Source organism: Amblyomma americanum, chromosome 5, assembly GCF_052857255.1.
Source record: "Amblyomma americanum isolate KBUSLIRL-KWMA chromosome 5, ASM5285725v1, whole genome shotgun sequence".
NCBI classification, from domain to species: Eukaryota; Metazoa; Arthropoda; class Arachnida; order Ixodida; family Ixodidae; genus Amblyomma; species Amblyomma americanum.
The window spans coordinates 37,607,866-37,632,299 of NC_135501.1; the positions used below are offsets into that span (position 1 = coordinate 37,607,866).

At 46.3% G+C, this 24,434-nt stretch overlaps 1 protein-coding gene across 1 annotated transcript in view; it reads left to right on the plus strand.

The window, feature by feature from the left end:
* Window positions 1-24,434, plus strand: part of LOC144134635 (uncharacterized) — a 79,808-nt gene that overhangs the window by 34,075 nt on the left and 21,299 nt on the right. The window contains exons 7-8 of the mRNA XM_077667506.1: window positions 8,239-8,280; window positions 8,395-8,436. Of these exons, the coding sequence (XP_077523632.1) occupies window positions 8,239-8,280; window positions 8,395-8,404 (52 nt within the window). The 3' untranslated portion in view covers window positions 8,405-8,436. The remainder of the gene's footprint in view (window positions 1-8,238; window positions 8,281-8,394; window positions 8,437-24,434) is intronic.

The window sequence follows — 24,434 nt, forward strand, 5'->3', positions numbered from 1 at the left end:
ACGAGCACATGTGTAAGAACTTACTCACGGGGTCTGGGTTTCACTGAACGGTGCACCGCTCTCCCTGGGCGGGTCGTTGAACCGACCTCGCCGGGAATACTTGTTTGTAGGGGAGGAGGGCTGGGCTAGCGGTCTGCAAAGATTTCAAATTGTCGGAAAATGTAAGGAAAGAACGTCAAAAGCTTATCAATACTGCACGAGGCAAGATAGTGTAAGAAAGGAGGAATATGATTGCCTGGGATATACACTAGGAGTTATAAAAGGTCTATCTGAGTTAGCCAATTAATGAGAAGTCTAGTATTATTTTGTTTCATATATATATATATATATATATATATATATATATATATATATATATATATATATATATATATATATATATATATATATATATATATATATATATATATATATAGTGAACAGTCTTGCAGCGATGATTGTTGAAAAGCTAGGAGCTTTTGATAATCAGTGTACGGGAATTGATATTTGTTTGATGCTCTAAAAAGCTGTACCAATGACATCCTTCGCACTGAATTTGTTACCTCCGGGCAGTTCTTGCAAAACACAATAAGAATATAAAATTGGATACCAGTGCTTCAAAATCCGCCGGATGTTACATATGTGAATAGAAGTTTTGCTAGGTATCTGTCTATATTTTCTGGCTCCTGTTGTATGAGAAACTCGTCTGGACCAGAACGCAAATGAATGACTTCCAATGAAAGATGTTAGAGATTTGAGCGTGACATCGCCGCCGCAGCAATGATTGCCTGCAATGCACAGTGGGTGCGCATCGATGGTATGTCTGCCTGCATAATCACCCAGGTGATCAGAACTGTAACGGCCAGGACCGGAGCGGGTTGTGTGAGTAAGATACAGCAAAGTTTCCGTGGAATCTTTCGGCAAACACCAACTGCTTGCCCCTCCAGCCTATATTAGCATCTCGGATGTTGTATTTCGTTGACTAACTTTCGTTTTGACCTATGTCGATATATCTTGTTCTCCAGTGCCTCATCTGGGTCTCACGTTCAGCAGTTTTGCTTTCTATTCCATGGCCTTCAGTTCCAAAGTCTTGTCAGCAACGCGAACAATTCAGCGTCGCATTAATCGATTTCTTTGTCAACCTCCTCAACAGCCAGGTTGTCATACCTTTTCTCTGCAAGGTGGAAGCCATCACCAACTTTCCTCGGCCCACATGCAACAGCTATGCCGTGCCCTCGGTTACGTGAACGTCTACAGGCGTTTCATGCCTTCTTGTTGAACGATCATCAAGCTCTCGGGAGTTCTCATCACCACCACGAAGCCCGCATCGCTTTAAATGTGGTCACAAGCCACAGACAAAGCAATTCACGGAAATTAAGGCGCAATTGCTGAGCGCTACCTTGCTTATGGATCCGTCACCGGAAGCTCCTATTGCCTTCATAGTGAATGCATCAGGCATTTGCCCTCGCGCAATATTTCAGCAGTTGTTTGGAGACGTCTCTCTGCCACTGGATTTTTTCACAAAGGGGTTTTCAGATGCGGGGACAAGGAATAGCGCTTCCGGCCCCGAGATTGTGGTGTCTTAAAGCAGTAAAGCAGTTCCTGTATTTGCTGAAAGGGCGGGAAAAGGCCTTTTTACAAACCACAAGCGTCTCATCAACGCCTTGGGATCTCCAAGAATGACTTACTCCTTTCGTAGGATAAAGCAGCTAGGACGTGTTTATCGCTGAGTTTCGCGGAGACGTTCAACGTATCAAAGGAGCTTTAAGCATTCCAGCTGACGTCCTCAGCCCCGTGGACGGTATAGCAACTTTGGGAGGATGACAGAAAGAAACGGTTGACGCGCAGCAACATGAAGCGTTTAAGTAAAGTGCCTAAGATCAGGGATAAGAAGTTATCTTCAACGTTTGACGTCTTTTCGTCTTGATTTAGCTAATGCGCCACCTCCTTTATAATTTTATATCCTACCAATCCTGGAATAAAAGCTCCGAAAGGCTTGTGGCCGAACGCTACGTCTTGCGAGGTGTGAACCCGGACATGCGAGCACATAGGCACGCTCTTGCCTTGCTTGATAGGCAGCTTACGTTCATCGCCACACCCGAAGTGCCCTACGTACAGTGTTTCCTCGCAGCAAGCGAACTCTTGCAGAAAGTTTAGCTTCACATTATCGGTCCTCTTCTTTCTTCAGAGCGATGTGGACACACCCTAAGCATGGTCAACCGTTTTACAAGAAAGCTGGAAGTCACGCCATCTTCTGATATAACGGCACGTTCCAACCGATATTACCGCCGATAGAGACCGGCACTTCAAGAGTCCACTACTCCGACAACTTACCTCAGGCTTCGGCATGCTCTACATCGAAGCGACTGCTTAGCATTTCCAAGTAAACAGACTTTTCCAGCGTACCCACAGGTAGCTCAAGATGGCTTTACTGGCAGTGGTGACTCGGCATACTGCGTCCACTCGTCCTTTTCGGTTTCCGTGCTCCTTTCCAGAAATACTTGAAATGCGCCGCACCTCAGCTTGATTATGGCACCCCTTTGCACCTTCCGGCCGAGCTCCTACAGCCTCTCTTCCCCTCGACACCCCTGAACGCGTCCTCATTTTCCCAATCTGCAGCACTCGCTCACCACGTTTCGACCCATCAAGCCTCGCCTTATGTCCGCAGAAGCACCCTTTATCTTCATCGACATATACTATGCACGATAAATTATGCCTTCCTCCGGACCGCAGAGCGCTGTTTGCAGCAGCGATGTACGGTGCCGTATCAAATTTTAGACCACCGGTCTAAAGACTTCACAGTAAGTGTCCGCGAAAAGCCAACAGTCGTGTCTATCGACAGACTCAAGGCTTCATATATCGACCCCACCTCCATGCACAGTATTAGTATTAAGCCGTATTCTCCAATCGCGACTCCATCGCCGCCACTACCTTTAGTTACTCGAAATTCTGAGCGTGATAACTGGATACCACAGTCCGTTTATGTAGGTGGGGCCTCTCTGATTGCGCCTGACCGCGGAACGCTCGCCGTCCAGGAAGAAGTGCAGGCACTGGAGCCAGCTCAGAGTTCGAGAAATAAACCAGCTGAACGTTTGGCTGACAATATGATCGCGTTGTCATTCGTGTTCTCGCGACGAGTGCTCTAACATAAGTAGTTAAAGGTATAGTTCTTACAAGACGGAGCACTAATTTTCACTAAGAGGTCGCAACACGTAGTCAGCATATTAAATCTATGACCCCAAAGGGATAAATATAGGAAAATTACCTTCTACTATTGATGACGAAAATAAAATACCATGTCTCAGTACATGAGACAGGAAGGAGAGGTATATAGAAGCCACTGCCTCCTAGGTCAAATACCAAGGCAGATTTTGATAATCTTGCCTTAGCTCTGCCGGGTCGTACAGTCTTACAGCTTTATAAGCGCCATGAAAGCCGCCACACGAATGAAGCGCGTCTCAGCGCTGAACCCTTTATCTCGCGCAAACCGATCGCGGCAGGGTGGTTCGCGTAGTTGCTGACAGTCCTGTTCTCGAAAAGGCGTGGAAGAAAAATACTTGGGGTCTAATTCGAACTTCAAGCCAATAATTAAAAAGTATTCGAAAAGTTGAAGACATATTCCATTATAATTTTGAATGTGCGCTATTTGATTCGTTAAAATAATTGAATAGGATGATAATCGATTCCCTTCGAAACTTTCAATTATTTCCATACCCCTAACCGCAAGCCTATTTCGTGCCTCATGCGTAGGACGACGAAAAAAGTAACCAGCGGTGCTCTTCACATTCAACTGTAACCAGTGTGATCAGTTGGGGGTGTTTGGCATGAGTCCAAGGTTTATATTTCAGGTGTTTTTACTGCGAAAAAGGAATCATCGGTGTAAGAAATGAAAAACTTCGGCAGTGGATTGAAGACGGGAAGTTCCTGGCTCTTAATGTCCGGCATAGTTGAATTACACCTTGTGACCGAAATATACAATGCAATTTCAGTCCTGGTAGTTCGCTTGCAAAAGGTTTCTTGATTTCCAAAATACTGTGACATTCCTTGTGTGCTACGAGGTACATTGTTCGACGGCGCGGCGTAGACGGAAACCCAGGTATTTCTTTGTGTGTGCTACGAGGATCCACGTTCGACGGCGCGGCGTAGACGAAGGGACCCGCCGCCGTGACAGCGGCATCATCAATTACCCAGCCATGCTCTTTGAGTGACGACCAGAACAACCGGACCCGCCGCCGCCGCCGCGGGGAAACAGGCTTTATCCTCCCCAATTTCCGGGCACATTCCAGGACAAGGGAGCTGTCAGCGGGCCAGAGCGCGCCGTACCACAGCCGACGCTATGCGCTACCGCGAAGACAACATTCTTTCCCTCCTTCCCCTTTCGACGTGGGCTATCGCCGGGAAGGCACCCACAGCTTCCCGCCGTGCCTCGTGAACAAAAGCGCATTCCCAGAAGGGCCGTGACGGACACCTATCATGGCGGACAGGCAGTACTCGCCAAGAATGTGGAAAGACAGGCGCTAGTGAATTAGCTCCGAAGAGAGAGCCTGTGTATACTCTCACTTGAGAGAGAGTGGTGGCGTTTTTGTTGTTTATTTAGTTTGTATTGTTAACAGACTCTGGGTTCGAGGCTAAGCCCAACCCAAGGAGTGGTCCCCATCTCGCATGTTATTTTGGATTGGAGAATTGATGCTTTGGGTGGGCCACTGGAAATGACCGCCCTTAGTCCTCTGTTAATCAAGTGCTTAAAAGCACATGTAAACGGATGCAGTCCAGTCTGAGCTGGGGCTCCATGCTTAGCATGTAATGTGATGCTACTTAGGCACTAACCTGCCCGGTCGATGAGTAAAGTAGTGCAAAGTTTGTTCTTTTGTAAATTCAGTTCTGCTTTTTCCAGTTTAACTCTCTGTATATGTATGTTGTAAAATTATGCTCTGCTGTCATCATCTACAAGCTCGCCTCCTGTTCATCTTCCAAGCCGAACGACACTAGAGGAAGGGTTTGTGAACCATCCTCGAAGAAACGGACGACTATTGAAATTCTACTGCATACACGCTCAGGACGACATCGTTCGCCAAGAGGGCCTTCAGCGCCGAAGCCCGACGGCGTGCAGCTTCTGCCAGCAACCGCTCGAGCCCAACTCCGGAGCCACTCCATCGCCCCCATGAAGTCGTCGGCACGTAAGCTCGGACGCCCCAGCCTCTGATGTATAATCTTAATCATGTGTAATTATTGAATATACCTGTTTGTTTAAACTGAGCCATACGGTGTCTCTTTGCCTCTCCGTCCCGTGTGGACCTGCGCATTATGGGGGTCATCACAATACATTCCGCGCAGCCGGACCTCAAGGAGGCGGTATATTTCTTTGACGCTCAGTACCGTTCGGTCGTGCATATTTCGGTCGTTCTCTGTTGTGGCGAGAGGAACACACACATTCAGGGGCCCTGGAGGAATGTTTACTTGCGACATCACTTTAAAAAAGACCAAGCTGGGGTCACCCTCTATGCCCCCCCTCCCCTCCCAGGTCTGAGATATCACTATTATAATCTGCCTAACTGCATCCCCTGCTTGAGACAAACCCCGTTCATATCTGTGAAATAACACATGTCTTCGACTAGCTGCGGCGTCGCAACCTCGCAGAATTGCTAATCTCATCCATCCATATGACATTCTGCCGCCCCCGGCTACAATGGCCTTCTCTTGGAATCCAGTCTGTTACCCTTAACGAGCGTCGGTTATCGAGCCTTCGCATTACATGCCCTTCCCATGCCCATATCTTCTTGATCTCGACTAGGATGTCATCCGGAGGTAGGTCTGAGACAGGCTGGACGATATGCCCGGAGTGTTGTACATGCATGGGGTATTTTGCTGCTAAGTGCAGCTGCTGCATTGCGGGGGTGGTGCGAAATACATTGCACTGCAGATAGGGTGAAGTCCAGAAAGGACCGCAGTGCAATGTCAAGATTCAGAAATTTATACAGGAATACAGGAATTTATTGCAAAATATGTATATACAGTACATAGCGTGTGCCCGCAGAAGCGCAAGCGCTTGTGGGCGGGCCACGGCAGTCACAACAGCATGCGGTCAATACAAAACGCTGAAATTGCACAATTTACAATACAAAAAGAAGAAGAAGAAAAAAAATTAGCAATAACACAAAGCCGAAATATTACATATAGTTCAGTCAACAAATTTAGCGATTGATAATTATGTAACGCAAAGAAAATCTGGAGTTAATAAATAGAACACAAACAAGATAGAAATTAGAAAGCAACTCAGTATTTCCTTTCTTTAAAACTTTCAAACCACGCTTGCAGTCCAGATTTCACAGCCGTCAATGAATCACAATCAAACACCTTTGCAGGTAGTTTGTTAAAGTGGTAGGGTATATAGAACTGTCGTGTCTTTTTACCATAATGTGTGTAAACCCTTGGAACTTTATAACGCGCTATGTGCCTAAGCGACTCTCATTTTTTATCTGGCTGTTTAAACTGTGCTGAAAAGTAGTTTCTCAGAACTACCACCTGCAAGTACTAGTCATGCAAAGGAATAACTCCTGCCTTAACCATTCTGGTGTTATGGTCGGACTTCTCGTAAGCAGTGCCATACAATAAATAAGTGGAGATTCTGCACAGGAAACTATCTACCTTCTTAATCTTACAAGGTGCACAAGGACCATACACTGAAACACCGTATCTAAGGATAGATTCTCCTAAAGATCTATACACAGTCTGACGCAAGTTTATAGGTGTAGTGTATTTGATACGATAAAGCTGCACAGAAAGAGCACGGAGTCGTTTTAATAAATAGTCAATTTGGGAAGACCAACACATGTTGGAATCAAGATATAGGCCAAGATATTTAACACTGCTCGAGTAGGGTAGTGGCGAACATTCGCATTTGGCACAGTTGCTACCATGCAGAATAACCGACTGGGTAAGATCAACATTCTTGTGCGGATTTCTGAAACACATTTACACAGTTTTGTTTATGTTTATGTATATTTGATTTCCAGATAACCAGTCTACTATTTTATTGATATCGTACTGAAGTAATTTCAGTGCGAGTGGGCTTGATTCAGGGGATATCACTAAAGCTGTATCATCAGCATACTGAAATAATTTTGCATTTAATGTTAGATTAACCATATCATTTACATAAACATTAAACAAAAAGGGTCCCAAAAGAGAACCTTGTGTAACGCCGTACTGAATATGAGAAAAAGTACTAAATGATTCTTTAATTTTCACTACTTGTTTACGGTGCGAAAGGTAACTTGCAAAAAATTGTTGGTATGGACCACGGAATCCAATACTTTCCAACTTACGTAACAAAACGGAGTGCTCCACGGTATCGAATGCTTTCGATAAATCCAAAAATAATCCAAAACACATTGAATAATATCCAAGTTACCATTGATAAAATCACAGCAATCTTCGAGAAGCTCAACCGCACCAATATTACGACGGAAACCATGCTGTGTAGTACTCAAACAAGAATACTTCTCACAAAAACATGTCATATATCGGTGCACAATTTTTTCCATCAGGATGCTAATATAGGTATACAAGCTTGGAGGCACTGCGGAGTTTGGATGTGGAAGAGGCATATGCAAACGCATTGCAAACATTCGGTATCGGGTGGACCGCCATTATAGGCCTGCATCCAGAGAGACGGTATCACTCAAATACTACTCACTGCGTGTTTACAGTGGGTATTCAGAGGACTGGATTGGGAAGAGTTGGGGTTAAATGTGAACGTTAAATAGCTTAGCAATTTCCGATTTGAAGATTACATTGACTTGGTAACTCGGAGAACGAACTGCACAGTACGATAGTGGAACAAGACAGGCAAGCTTGAACAGTGTAAGAAATTAATATGCAAAAAAATAAAACAATGCTCCACAGTCTCGGAAGGGAACAGCTGTTCACGATAGGCTGCGTTTAACGAAGAAATTTACTTTTTTTATAGGGGCGTTCCTATTTGCCTCAGTTCTCGCTGTTCCTCAGACAAAGGCATCTACACAAGGCAGGGTGCAGGTTTACTGTTTTCCAGTTGCACTTGGCGACGAACAGGCGCAGGCCTTTATTGAGTAGAACTGAGCTACACTCGTGTAATCGCGCGCTCATGGGAATATGAGCGCTGACTAGACGGTAGAGATAGCCGGGTTTGCAATGGTGCAACGATTTTTCAGCTCGTTTACTAGAGTCTAGTGGTATTATGCGGTAATATACTGACATTTTATTTTTTAATCGGAACAGAATGGCGGAGGTTGCGCGAAACTTTGCACCTGGCGTCAGAAGGTGAGCGGCGTAGAGACATCGAGACTGCTCGATGGCTCACTATTTTTCTGTTTTTTTTTACTGTCCTTAAGCTATATGCTAATATTCCTCTATTTTTTTATCAAACCAAAACAGACCGACATAGCTTGTGGGAGACGCTGAACCAACGGTAACAAGGTGAGACAAATTTTCACTTCAATTTAACAGAAAGGAGGGAGAAAAAACTGAAAACAAAATGACTGCAAGAAAGAACGATCCAAAATACGCATAAGGCGTCTAACTATTTCTTAAAATATGATGAGAATCAAAACGAGAAGGTTTAAGATATGCAAATACAATTACCTTAATTTCAACATTGTGGATGTTGGGAGTGTACCCAAAAAAGCCTATGACTGATCTACTAATGGGTGTACCCCCACATACTGATAAAGTGGCACAAACAGCGCATGCGCAGAATGTCAACAACAAAAGGACTATTGGACATAGCTACAGATACTGTTGTAAGACATAACAGGTTAGGACGGGAAAAACTTCATAACGGTGAACAAAACTTGAAAAGAATGCATCAACACAGGAGATGAAAAACAAAATGAGTACAAAAAAGTACAAATGTTTTTTGGAGAACATGCACAGCATGCTACGCTTTATAATGAAGCGCTAAAGACTCCCAGTGCGAGTTATGCAGGTTTAGAATAATATACCCAAGCATTTTACAGCCGTAGTTCGTGTTAAGGGATGTGACGTACAGATGGTATTGTTACGTTTTGAGCAATGATTAGCCTTGGGCTGTAAGTTAGCTAGGTCATTAAATAATGTGTCGTAATTTTTTCGTTTTCCTACATAGCGTTTCTTTAACAGTACATTTTAAGGGTCACTGAATGTTGTTATTTTCAGTGGTGTGAAAAGCCGCTGAGTATGAGCCTTAAATGGGGCAATAAAAATAATAGGAGCGACTTTAATATAATTCACTATATTCTCTCAGTGTTTGAACGCACTTCCGAACTTTACACAGTACGAACTGCTGCCAAACTGTACACAGAGGGGGCCGGGCTACATCAAGCCGCAATTAAGTGGTTTTAACCCGTTACCGCCTCCTTCTCCTTGAGAAGGAAAATAAACTTTCATTGTATTAGATTTGATTTGTCGTGCCCTACACCAGGTAACCGCATGAAAATAGAAATAATGCATTATAAACAAAAAGCCTAACACTAAGTAGTATTAGGAAACGAACGTGGCATAACATGCCTGCGCTTGTGGTGAGTTTGTTAATAAGATTGTCGATATGTAGATCTCACGAAACGTTACTCTGCATTATCACTTCCATGCGCTTTACCTAAGGAGCTATTCCAATACTTTGTGACTCAATCGTAAGGTTAGGTAAAGATTCTAACGGTTTGTTATTTGGTCAGAAAAGTACTGCTTTAGTTTTTGTTCGTTAAACTTGAGCTAAGATTGTGTACTCCATGCGACCAATCTGCGCCATGTGTCATTTGCTTTTAATGTCAATTAGCGTACTGTGTTAGTTTTGAAAAATATGCTCACGTCATCTGCACACGCGAAATATTTAACACTATTGCTGATGCTCACGATGTCGTTAATGCAGATGTTAAACAGTGTGGGTCGAAGAGTACTGCTTCGTGGTACGCCATAATCAATGATTTTTAAGTGTGATGAACAATTGTTAACTTTAATCAGTTGCCAGTGGTGTTCTAAAAACGTTTATAAGCTGACGGAAATTGCCGCGAAAACCATAGTGGTGAAATTTTAGGAATAAAATTTTGTGAATAATAGAACCGAAAGCTTTTAAGAAGTCCAGGAACAGCTGAAAAGTAAGATCTTTTCTTTTTCAATGGACTGTAAAGTAAATTCCTTCATGGTTAATAACGCTGTTTCAGTTGACTTTTCTTTGACAGAACCAAACAGTGAATCAGAAGTAATTTTTGTTGGTTGATAAAGCTACTAATATGAACCTGTAAAAGTGCTGAAAAAACATTTAGAATAAACTGGAAAGATGGATATAAGTCGATAATTAGAAAAATGATTTATGTAACCTCCTTTAAAAATTACTGTAATCTTAGAAACCTTAGCCATTATGGGAATGTTCCTGACGAATTGGCAAGTTTACAATATGTTCTAATATTGATGCAAACATGCAAGATGTGTAATTTGCCAGTAATATTTGGAGGTTGTCAATGACCTTACTTTTACTATTTTTCATTGACAGTAAGACCGACGGGACCTAACTGGTTGTAACAGGGGCCAAAAATGCGCTTTCGCTTACTATTTGTTTCAAATTGCTTAGAGATTGGTTGGAGTGGGTGCCACTGCAATGGACACAAAGTAATTAATAAAAGTGTCTGCTATTTGAGAACCGGACAGGTGAGTGCCATCTACGATTAATTCATCGGTTACAGTCTTCTGTTTTAAGTTCAGCAAGTTATGGAGTCGATTTCACAGAATATCAGAGCGTATGATCACTTCCTGGGGAAATACGCTACTCATGTAAGTTCTTTTCGCTTGACGCATGATGCTATTAGCTCTATTTCTTGCACACTTGAATTTTTTAAGATCGTCGATAATTCTCGTTTTTAGAAAGCGTTTAAAGGGTGTTCCTTTAAATTGTATCGCCTCTAGGCATTCCTTAGTTATCCAAGGCTTACCCGCCTTTGAGGCTTGCGTGTGTTTATATAGAAAGCACTCAAAATACAGTTGTTTGTAGTGGAAATAAAAATACCGTAAGCTTCGTCAGCATGAGTTGCTTCATACATCGCTGCTCCAGTTTAACTGTGATAAATTACCATAAAATGTTTCCAACGTTGTCTGGCTTATGTCTTGAAAACGAATAGAATGCAAAATTTTTGCGGGATTGGTATAAGAGACTAAGGTAATTATAATTAAGTAAATTGGGAGCTGCTAAGATCAGCTGCCCGTAAACCCGATATTGGAGATTCGTAACATGCATTAGTAATAAAGGTGTCTATAAACGTGGATGTTTCGGTCATAATTCGTGTTGCCTGATTTATGACATTGACAAATGCGTTGGCCTTAAAAATAGCGTACAATTCTTGGCGGAAAGTAAACGTTACAATCAAGTTTATGGTCAGGTCACCACCTACAATAAGTCCATACTTGTGGTCATATACACAGGTGAAGTACTCGTCGATAAAAGTGACAAATTTGCAATAGCTGCCGCTGCGTGGGTGGCATATAACGGTAAAGAGCAAGCAATTACACCGGAAGGTAAGTACTTCGTAGACATCGGTCACAATAAAGAAATTGCCATGTAATTCGCATTTTAGAGAAGTTTTTTACAGTAACGCACCCCCTCCCCCCTCCGCCTCCTCTCCTAGAGCCTCGGTTAAGGAAAAATGGGGAGTATACGGTTAGACTAAGGACGTCACAACGGCTTCCATACCAGTCTCGGAGATTATGATGACGTCAAACCTACAGCTATATGTGGCAAGAAAGGCACCTATATCATCGCTTTTGTTACAGGCTGATCGAGCATTGAAATGAAAAGAGAAGCTCCTGCTTTTTGCCTTAAAAGCTGGCGCTCAGCTCATAAGGTGTCAGTAGATAATGGCTTGAAGCGATCAGTAACGCCATTATCTCTGAGATTTAGTACGTTCAACTTTTGATATTAACCACACGAATGAGCAAAAAAAAAATCACTACGCGGCAAAGCGATGGTGAAATGTGAATGAAAGCTGAAGTGGGCGTATTCATCGAATGGCGCATAATTATTTTTTCTATTACACATATGTACGAACAATATTGCCACGTGCCGAACGCGTCGCGCGGCCTCCACGCATAGTCAAAGACGACGACGAAGTGTTGGTTGGCTCCCGAGGCGCTCTGGCTCTGTGCTTTGCACCCTGGCTGTCTGATTAAAGCGCATAGCCTTCTGTTCCCCCCGACGTCTACCTGCACGGCTCCTCAGATCGTGACACTGGTGGAGGTGCGACCGATGATCCCTTCTCCTGCGGAAGACTCGACGCGCCCGCCTCTTGTGACCACCCCTGTCCATCGTGCCAGCCGGAGGATCCGAGGCCTATCCCCCGAGGTCGTGACGGCGAACCCTCGTGCCGCTCGCGAAGGCGAACCCTCGACTTTCACTCCCCTCATGGCGACGCCACTGCCCGCAGTGACGATGACTGTACCTTCGACCAGCCCCACCTATCTGACCCTTCAGACCCGACGAACACCTAAGCCCTTTCACGGTGGCCAGTTCGAGGATGCCGGGGACTGGTTGGCACACTATGAACGGGTTGCGACCTTCAACGGCTGGGACGACACGACCAAGCTGCGTAACGTGTATTTCAGCCTCGAAGACTCTGCCTGCACGTGGTTCGAGAACCGTGAGGCTACCTTGTCTGCGTGGCCGGACTTCCGACGTCTGCTCCTGACTACGTACGCCAACAGTGACCGCCGGGAGAGCGCGGAGCGCGCCCTGACGTCTCGAATTCAACTTCCAGACGAGAGTGTTGCAATGTACGTAGAGGATGTGACGCGTCTTTGCCATCGCGCCGATCCAGCCATGAGTGAAGAAAAAAAGCTGCGGCACCTGATGCGCGGCATAAAAGAACAGCTCTTTTTCGGTCTCGTACGGAACCCGCCCAACTCCGTCGCGGAGTTTCTGGCCGACGCTGCCCACACGTAGAAATTGCTGCAGCAGAGGGCCAATCAGTACGCCCGGCAACTGCGTCCAGTGCCGTTGCTGTCCACGTTGGACCGGTTCGACCACGATCCCGGGATGAACCCGAGCTCCCTTCGCGAACTCATTCGTTCCGTGGTCCGCGAGGAGCTGCAGCACCTTCATGGAACATTTGCCCCTCGCATCGATTCCGTCACTAGCGTCATCCGCGAGGAAGTTCAGCAGGCGCTCAGGGCACAAACCGCTGCGGTCGTGCCGGCGCCGCACCCGGCCCCTGTTCAGCCAGTCACGTACGCGGACGTCGTGCGCCGCCCAGCCCCATTTCCTGAGCTTTCCCCTTACTCCCCTCCAGTGGACGCGGTGCACGCTGCTCAACCGCTCCCTTACTGGGCTGATCGGCGCCAGACACCGCGGAAGACTGATCTCTGGCGCACTCCGGATCAACGCCCGCTGTGCTACCACTGTGGTGAAGCCGGCCATCTCTACCGGTGGTGCCCGTGTCGCGAAATGGGTCTGCGCGGATTTGCTCTTGACAGTCCCAGTCCACGACCCGGAGAGCATCCTCAGGACATCGCCGAGTATGTCAACCGCCAGCGTAGTTCCCTGCCTCCTCTCCGCCGCCCGTCTCCGCGCCGCGAGTCGCGCTCGCCTTCTCCACGCCGGTCTTCGCCTTCTGGGTCCCGTTATGCCTCAGAACAACATGGTTCCTCGATCCGACATCAGAAAAACTAGCTCCGGCGACCTTTGGAGGCGAGGCCGCCGAACGCCGATCCGACGCAAAGCTTCCACCGCCGCACCGACCGACTCGCCCCGACGTAGAACGCCGCATCGCCGCACAGTTTTCCCCGACTCTCCACCCGAATCGCCCCGACGTCGCAACCCCAGTCGTCGACCAGCTTCCGCCGCCGCACCGACTGAGTCCCTCCCCACAACCATCGACAGGCCGCGCTGAAGGCCGGATCTCCTTGGACATCCCTGTTCTCGTCGACACTGAGGAGGTCAGCGCGTTGGTTGATACGGGCGCAGATTACTCCATCCTTAGCGGACGGCTTGCGACGACCCTGAAGAAAGTGACGACACCGTGGGAAGGGCGCGACATACGTACGGCGGGGGGACATGTTGTCGCACCACTCGGTATGTGTGCAGCCCGCGTTACGGTTCGCGGCTGCACCTTCGTCGCCACTTTTCTTGTTCTGCGAGAATGTTCTCGCGATGTCATTCTTGGCATCGACTTTCTTCGTGAGCACGGTGCTATAATAGACCTCCCGAATCGCTTGGTGACGTTTTCCACCAAATTGGCCACAGCAGAGCCGGCGCACCAGGGTTCTCAGTCCGCCCTGCGGTCGCCGAGGATAACGTCACGGTGCCTCCACGTGCCAGCATTCTCGCTAGAGTTTCCTGTGATGAACCACATCGGGGACACCGGGTTGTCGAGCCTAATGTCTCTATCGTACTCACCAAGGGGATTGCGGTGGCACGAGGCCTTAGCTGCCTGCATGACGGTTGGACAGAGGTCCTTATTACCAACTTTTGCAATGAGCATCGACGTCTATTCCGTGGCACAGCCATCGCTTACGTCGACCATGTCCAGGAAGTGGCCGAATGTTTTGCTTGCGAGGAGGACACCACTGGAGGTGACGCAGAAGCGCTCGACGACGTCAACATAAATCCCGGCCTTTCATCCGCTGAAAAGGGGCAACTCCAGGACCTCTTGCGGGAGTTTCGTGCGTGTTTCACGTCGTCGTCTAAGGTGCGACAAACGTCGATGGTTAAACACCGCATCATCACGCCTGAAGGAGCTCGACCCATCCATCAGAAGCCCTATCGTGTGTCCCCTCGGGAGCGAGATGCTATACAAACACAGGTCAAAGAGATGCTCACGGACGGCGTCATCCAACCGTCAAGCAGCCCGTGGTCGTCTCCTGTCGTCCTGGTGAAGAAGAAAGACGGAACACTTCGATTCTGCTTCGACTATAGGAAACTTAACATTGTGACAAGGAAAGACGTGTATTCGCTGCCCCGTATCGATGACTCCCTCGACCGTCTTCGCCAAGCCAAGTACTTCTCTTCGGTAGATCTCAGGAGCGGTTAATGGCAGATAGAAGTCGATGAGAGGGACCGTGAGAAAACCGCCTTCATCACACCGGACTGGCTCTACGAATTTCGCGTCCTCCCCTTCGGGCTCTGCAGCGCTCCTGCCACTTTCTAAAGAATGATGGACACCGTCCTCACAGGTCTGAAGTGGCAGACATGTCTTGTTTATCTTGACGATGTCATTATTTTTTCCGCAACGTTCACGGAACATCTGCACCGTCTCAGAACTGTATTCGAAGCCGTTCGTTCCGCCAACCTCTCCCTCAAACCACAAAAATGTCACTTTGGATTCACCGAATTGAAGTTTCTCGGGCACGTCATTAGTGCTGATGGAATCCGAGCTGACCCAGAGAAGCTTGCTGCCGTTGCTGCCTTTCCGGTCCCCGTTCACAAAAAAGCAGTCCGACGTTTCTTGGGCCCGTGCTCCTATTATCGTCGCTTCATTAGAAACTTCGCCCAGCTTGCCAGCCCTCTGACGCTCCTAACCCGGGATGATACATCATTTTCCTGGGGCAACGAACAGCAGACTGCCTTCAACGAATTACGATGCCGACTCCAATCGCCGCCAATCCTAGCACATTTCGACGAAGATGCCGACACGGCGGTACATACGGATGCGAGCAACGTCGGTCTTGGCGCCGTTCTCGTCCAGCCGCAAGACGGTGTCGACAAAGTAATTGCCTACGCCAGCCGGGCACTGTCGCGCGCTGAGTTGAACTACTCTACCACCGAAAAGGAATGCTTAGCCGTAGTCTGGGCAGCAGCTAAGTTCCGCCCATATCTGTATGGCAGACCGTTTTGTGTCGTCACCGACCACCATTTGCTGTGCTGGCTAAAAAATTTTAAGGACCCTTGCATCCGCCTCGCCCGTTGGGCATTACGCCTGCAGGAATTCGATTTCACCGTCACCAATAAGTCCGGCCGGAACCACACCGACGCTGATAGCCTGTCACGCGCTCTCGTCGAACCTCCTCCACAAGACACCATCGACGACGACAGCTTCCTTGGAGCCGTCAGCACGTCTGAGCTCGTCTCCAGACAGCGTGCCGACGCCGAGCTGCGTCTGCTCATAGAGCATCTCGAAGGTGGGCACCCTGAGATACCACGGTATCTAGCTCGTGGGATATCATCGTTTTGTCTCCGGAGCGGAATGCTTTATAAAAAGAACTCTACTTCCAGTCCGACAACTTACCTGCTCGTCATACCGTCTGATTTACGGGATGAAGTTCTCCTGGCCTGCCATGATGAACCAACTTCCGGCCACCTTGGTGTTACCCGCACCTTGTCCCGAATCCGGCAGAACTATTACTGGCCCCAGCTCACGTCAAGCGTCAAGCGTTATGTCCGGACATGCCGGCAATGTCAGCGGCGGAAGAAACCGACGCTCAAGCCTCCCGGGCTGTTTCAGTGCATCGAGCCGCCATAAAAACCATTTGACAATGTCGGCATGGACCTTTTGGGGCCATTTCCTCTTTCGTCGTCCGGCCACAAGTGGATCGTAGTCGCCACCGACTACTTGACCCGTTACGCTGAAACGAAGGCCCTTGCGCGAGGTGCTGCCGCCGAAGTTGCCCTCTTCTTTATACACGAAATCGTGCTTAGACACGACGCCCCATCGATCATCATTACTGACCGAGGCAAGGCGTTTCAAGCCCGGATCATACGTGACGTCTTAACGCTTAGCCACACAGCTCATCGACCCACAACAGCGTACTATCCCCAAACCAATGGTCTAACGGAGCGGCTCAACAAAACATTAGCGGACATGATCTCGATGTATGTTGATGTTGAACATAAAACGTGGGATGAGATCTGCCGTACGTCACCTTCGCATATATTACAGCGACGCAGGAAACCACCCAGTTTACCCCGTTCCGTCTCGTCTATGGCAGGGAGGTCCGCATGATGTTGTACGCGATGCTCCCGTACGGCGATGAAGAGGTAACCCCTGAAGCAGGCAACTTCGTGGAAAACGCAGAGCAAGCCCGTCAGCTGGCCCGCTTGAACATCAAGGACCAGCAATCCGTCGAAACTCGACACTATAACCTTCGGCACAGGGACGTGCACTACGAGCCGGGTGACAAGGTATGGGCGTGGACACCCTTGCGCCGCAAGGGGTTGCGCGAAAAGCTTATCAATCGGTATTTTGGCCCGTACAAAGTCCTGCGCCGCCTGAACAGCCTTAACTACGAAGTTGTCCCCGATGGAACTGTGGTCGCCGGCCGTCAGCGTCAACGGCCTGAAGACGTCCATGTAGTGCGCCTAAAACCTTACTATTCGCGTGACTGAGCGCTGTGTGCACGCTGTGTGTGGCCCCTTTACCTCCTTACCCCACGTGTGAACTTGACTCTCCTCACCTCTCAACTAGCGCCGGATGTATAATTCACTTCACCCCTATTTTTTGTTTGTTTTCCCCCTTCTTCTCTCCCTGTACATAACCCATTCCACACCGAGACGGTGTTTGCTTTCGCTGGGGGGGGGGGGGGGGGGGGGGGAATAATGCCTTGTGCCGAACGCGCCGCGCGGCCTCCACGCTTAGTCAAAGGCGACGACGAAGTGTTGGTTGGCTCCCGAGGCGCTCTGGCTCTGTGCTTTGGACCCTGGCTGTCTGATTAAAGCGCCTAGCCTTCTGTTCCCCCCCGACGTCTACATGCACGGCTCCTCAGGTCGTGACAATATATATAATAGGGTGCATCACAAAAGCCAGTAAAAGGTAAAATTATACCGGGGAAGAATGCACTATAGGTTCTCTTAGCACAGAGATCATACACGTAAGCACAATAACAGCAAAGCTCTTATGTATACACAGAGACAAGGAATAAGACAACAGACAAGTGATTCGCTGCTTATAATGTCGAAGTGTCAAATTTCTTATACAGCAAAACGTAACAAAGAAGGGATATGATAGTGGCAAGTGTCCATCGCACAAGCTTATCACGCAACATTCTACTTTGACGGTCCGTGTACTGATAGCAGAAATGGTTAAGCTACATTCGCCAGGTGCGCCTTACAGGTAACGTGCAAGATTGTAGACGTCTCACTTTTGCGCATCAGATCTTTTCCTGTGACATCCACCCGTTCTTACATTCTTTTTACCTTTTTGAGCTTTCAAGCCTTACTCAGCGGGATCTTATTCTCAATGCATAAGTGTTCATTTATGTAGACAACATCGGTTGTATCAAATCAAAACGTATCAGCCTTCACGATCTTTTTCCGCGCAGATGACAAAAATTTTTCACGAGCAGTTGTTGAGATGAACTTTACAACATTCATACCTATTGTAATTCCACAGTGCCCTATTTTTCATGACAGCTGCATTCCTGCTAGCAATATTTATTACATATTTTTCATGCTCTATCAGATACACAACACCGTTATTTATCCACACCCCGATACTTGTACTCATCGACTACTCCTAGCGTGAACGCCTGTATTTTATTCTCGTCGCCCTCCCCACCAGATATCATGACTGCAGATTTTTCCTTACCAAACTTGAAACCTAATCTATCTTTCTCTGTACCACAAATGTCCATCAACTTCTGCAAATCTTTCTTGTAGTCAGCCATTAGCACTATATCATCCGCGTATATTAGTCCCAGTAATGACTGATTAATCCATTCCCCTTGCTTAGAAAACGGAAGGTTGAAGCCTAATCCGTTCCGCTCTAGCGTGGTCACTAACCCTTGCTGCTACAACATGAACAACAAAAGAGACAGAGGACATCCTTGCCTAAGCCCCCGCTGTACCTCTAAGGCCCTTATACATTTTTCTCGTTTTATAAGCATTCTAATACATTTAAATTTATCTTCTAAAAGATTAATATCTCCATCTTCCACATACAATGTGCCCAGTATGTGCTACAAATCCTCTTGAACAACGTTGTCGTAGGCTCCTCTGATATCCCGAAATGCATCACCACCCTGCATCACCACCCTGTAAACCACAGACGTCACTGTTATGGGACGGTAGTTGAATATGTCAGCTTTGTCCCCCTTTCCTTATATATCATGTTCATTCTACTTAATCGCCAATCATCGGGGGCTTTGCCATCCACTGTCATTTTGTTCACTACCTCTATTACTGTTTGCTTGGATTTTGGTCCTAGTTTCTGTACTAGCATAATCGGAATACCATGTGGTTCTGTCGACGTGCCACTAGGAACCTCCTTCTCTGCCCTTTCCCACTCTCTTTGCTCAAGTGAAGCAATTGCAGTAACCGGTATAGCCTCCTTTGATAAATTATGTGCAAGATTTCTTTCTTTGAATTTTTTCTGTAATCCTTGTTCCTATGTGTATCATTGCTTCATCCCCTTCTACTCGGATACCCTAAATCTGTAACAATAAACCTTTGCTCCAGCCTAATCTTATTACTGATTGTATTTAGACGTTTCCAGAATGTTTGAGCTGCTTGTCTATACTTTTGATTTACTTTTAAGATCCACTGGGCACTATTTCTTCTAATTTTCTCATTTATAAAATCGGATGCTTCCCTTCTACACTTTATGCAGGTATCCGATTTTCTGTCTAATTAAGCTTCTGTTCCCCCCTCTTTGAATACCTGTGTTCCCTGGATGCTTCCTGACGTTTCTCTATCGCCTTCTTGACCTCCTCATCCCACCAACTCTTTGGTTTGCGTCTTTTCTCTTTTGACTTGACTCGCACCTTAGCTAGGTCCAGCTCAATAATCAAGTTAATTTGGTATAAGTGCATTCTGTTTCATTATCCTCAAAAATTACTTTCTCAATTTGTTTGGCTCCAGCTTCCAATTGCTTTTCTGAGTAAAAATTCCCCTCTGATTGTTCATCTAGCTTCGGTCCCAATTTGGTTTCCTTTCTGAAGCTCAACTTGACAAGTTCGTGGTCACTACCTAGACTTCTGGAACCATGTTCATCTATGCTCATTACCCCTAATCTATTTTACAACCCCTGTGACATTTGTGCATAATCTATCGTCGAGTGCAGGCTCCCTGCCTCTCATGTTATGAGCCCTTCACACTTCTCGGTGCTGTTGCATACAACTAAATCATGCCTGTCACACATATCCAGCAGCATGCTTCCCGTCGAATCTGTGTACCCATCCAGGTCTTCTATGTGGGCATTCATGTCGCCTAATATAATTATCTCGCCCGGTCGGTTGAGGTTGAGGTGTTGAATGCTACAGGTGGGGTTAGTCTTGCTTTGTCTGCCGGCAATTGCTCCACCGCAGCGTCCCTTCGATATTAACAATGCCGCATCTACCCCGCTAAGCGCACAGTCTCTTATAATAGCATACATTCTCTCCCGCAGTCACCATCTATGCACACAATCAATCCACACAGTTCACATCACAGTCCACTCCAGAAGGCACCATCTATGCACATATTCAGTCACACAAGAACATAGGCCATTGTAGGGCCACACCCCATACTCACATTTACTCACAGTATAAAGTAGTCCACTCCGGAAGACACCATCTACGCACACATTCAATCACAGTAGACCCTGTCCTCCTAGCTCATCAATGTAGTTTGCAATACATTCTAACATTTTCCTGTTTTCCTCTTTGGCATTAGCTCTTGTCGACACATATACAAAGCCAGAGAGTGTTTGCTCGCCTGCCACTTTTCCTTTTAGCCATAAATGTTCCCTGCATCCCAGTTTAACCCTTTGAAAATTCTTACTTTTATGAATGAATGCCCCAATTGCACCCCCCTTTCTGCTGCCCTCTCTTCTATCGCAATATTCTCATGCGTAGTCTGGGTTACAAGGTGGTTGCTCCATGTCTCTAAGATGCGTTTCACTAAACCATATACAATTAATTCCTCCCATTTCACTCTATTCCTGCCACCTTGCATGTTAAAGAAACATATATCTTAATTAACTTGGCCCTGGCGCTAGTGTCTATTTCTTCTCCTATGGATTCCATCGTCTCTTTGACCTTGGTTTTCCCTTATCTGCACTGGCCCCATCAGAGCTCTGGGTCCTCCCAAAAAATATGTTGCCTGGCGACCTATTCTACTAACCACCCTCTTGCCAGTGGCACCACCGTGGTGAATGCCATCCTGTGCAAAAGGGTGGGAGCTGACCTTGTACACGCCCCTGTTAACTTCCATTACCCCGTATCCTAGTCGTCAACTCATTAACCTAATTACACAGTTAGCATCAACGACCCTTCTTTCTGTTTCGCTAAACTGCCTCTGGACCTCTGGGATTGTTCATATGGCCACTATAAGCCTACGCATCCCCACTTCTTACTAACGATAAACTTCTAAGTGTTTCTCGAGATTCTGGCTCCTCCCCTTCAGCACATCGTTGAGACGAGCATGGGTAAAGACAAGGTGTTTGAAATCCATGTTGTCCCCTACCACTTCCTGGGCTTGGGCCATTGTATCTACAATGCACTTCCCTGAGTGGGCCTCCACCTGTACCCTCCTGTCCGCCTTCACTGTGGTCAAAACGGCTCCCTAAACCCTCGCTACGTTCGAGTCACCGACACCGTCTACCAGATCCCTTCTGCGCTCCAACCGTTCGCTTCCTGACTGAGACTGTTGCCCTCCGGATCGCGCTAGCTGTCTCTCCCAACGCCTTACGCTGGTGTGGCGCGTCACCGTGGCCGTTTTTACCTCTGTGTCTTCCCCAGTCAAAGCCTGCTGCGCTACAGCACTGTAGGATCGACGAGCCTCGTCGCTCACCTGACACTGCTCCGAACGAGGGTCCCTGCCGGCTGCGACTTGAGCGCTTCTACCTGCTCTTCTAGCTGGGCCCGGTTTTCCTGCTCCTCTTTCAGCTCGCCCACAATTCGCTCCAACAAGTCAGCATTAGCCCCCTCCCTCTTAAGCGACTCGGCGACCTGAGTTTCAAGCCCAATCCGTTCCTCTCGCTCCACCTTCAGGTCCCCTTTGAGTTCCTTAATCCTAGCTGCCCATTCCCCTTCCAACGTTTGAACGGCCTCCTCAAAACGCTTACATATATTGCACGCCAAGCTAGCCCCATCTGCTTCGGCTAAGCTCCTGAACTCGGTCTTGTCTAAATAGCACCAACGGTAGCACTCCTGGCACTGCACTAACTTCCCGTCCACCTTGAATTCCTAGTTTGCCGACCCATCGCCCGTCCGACTACGTAACGTAATAGCCCGCCAGAATTCCTACACGAAAACCTTCGGCACGCACACTTCCGCTAGCGATCCTACCCTTAACGCGGTTTAAAACTACGGTCCCTACAGCATGTACAAGAGCAAATACCAAAAATAATAATAATAATAATAATAACAGCTTTATTTCCATCAAAACGATGGAGGGGCCGTGGGTAAAAGCTGCTGAACAGCTTGACTAGAGCCCACGGTCCCCTCTACAAGGCAGTACAGGAGCATACATGAAACACACAGGAATACAAACATGCAGAAACGCAAAATTGATTCGATTTAATGTATCACAAGGAAATCAATATTAGAATTGTTCAAAAACATCACATATCACGTGGCGCAGTTCACGAACTGTAGTGCAACCTAAATCAATTCCACATTTATTCAGATCATTAAGAAGCTTAGGCAAAATGTACGATAGTGTACCCATAGAATAGTTAGCGCGGGGAGTGACCACCTTCCAGTATTCAGACTGACGTATAGTGTAGGATGTAGGCTTTATTTCTAGCTTGGCTAGGTTGCGAAAGAAATTTCGATTTTCTTTTAATTCGTACTTAAAGGCAACAATTAGTCTATAGCTAAACAATTTCCAGACAGGCATTATATCTGCTTTAATGAACAGAGCATGTGTATGAGAATTGTAGGGGACATCAAAAATAAGCCTAATTATCTTTTTTTGTAGGACGTACACCTTTGTTAAGTTTGTTACTGTGGTAGATCCCCATACCAAAAAGCAGTAAGAGAGGTGAGAGTAAAAAAGAGAATTATATATCAGCTTTTTTACGCTGAAAGGTAATATAGACCTACATCTGGATAAAATACCAACGACACTTGACAATTTAGTGCAAACAGAATCTACATGAATATCCCACAGCATGCTTTGCGAAAACGTGACCCCAAGAATTTTAATACTACTTACTATTTCTATTTTTCTGGTGCCATAGATAAGATCTACGTTCATATTTACCTGCTTTGATTTCGGTCTAAATAGCACAGCCTTAGTTTTGTTGGTGTTAACTTCTAACTGATTTGCTACAGACCATTCCAGAAGTTTTACAAGGGCGGAGTTTGCTATATAGCTGATTTGCGCACAGTCTGTAGCGGAAAAAAATATGCTGGCATCGTCGGCGTACAATATATATTTGGCTTCAGCGCATGTATTTACCAGATCATTTATGTAGATATTAAAAAGAAAAGGTCCAAGAATGCTGCCTTGAGGCACTCCTCTTGCAATCGGTTTTTGGTCGGAACAGTGCTCACCTATTTGAACATACTGCCGCCGATAGCCAAGGTAAGATTTTATAAGATTCCAGCAATGCCCACGCACTCCATACAATTCAAGTTTTTTGAGTAAAATGGAATGAACAATGCAGTCAAATGCTTTCGTGAAATCAATGTACAGGCCCAGTACAACCATCTTACTTGAAAACTGTGATAAAATAAACTCTTTTTGTTCTATCAAGGCTAGTTCCGTGGACCTATGTTTTCTAAATCCAAATTGAGCTGGGGTTAAAAGGTCATATTTCTGAAAAAAAATTGAAAGGCGCTCATGAATAATCTTTTCTAAACCCTTTGAAAATATTGGCAACACTGAGATAGGGCGATAATTCTTGATGTCATTTCGATCACCTTTCTTGAACAATACCGTAACCTTAGCCACCTGCATTCTTTGTGGGAAAACGGCACTTGAAAAACAAAGATTAAATATATGGGTAAGAGTCGGTGCGATAAGATCCATAATATGTTTAAGCGGTCGAATTTGCATACCTTCAACGTCACAACTAGAGCTGTTTTGAAGAGACATAAAAACAGACCGAACTTGTTCTTCGCTAACGGCCTCAAGAAAGAAAGTAGATTGGTTACTAGGGGGCATGAATCTTGAAAATTCAGACACTGGAAAATAATCACTACACTGCACAAAATAGTTATTAAATAAGTTTGCCAGGGCGCAACCGGATATCTCGACTTCACCGATTTTAAGTTTATCTGTTTTTGGGGACGAGTTACTGCGATTTAAAACAGTGTTCAACTTTTTCCACGAAAGATCAGGCTTACGAGAGCAGGCGTCAAGTTCCGCATGAAAATAGTTTTGTCTGCTTAACTTTATTTCTTTATTTAGCTGATTTCGGTATATCTTAAACTCCTTAAGTTTTTGGGGATTTTTAGTTTTTATAAACTGATGGTACATAGTATTCTTCTCATTGATCTTTTTAATGAGCTCTGGCGTGATCCAAGGCTTGCGTATTTTCCTACCAAGTTTCAGTTGCTTAAGCGGAAAATGCCGTTTATATATTTCAGCGATGTGATCA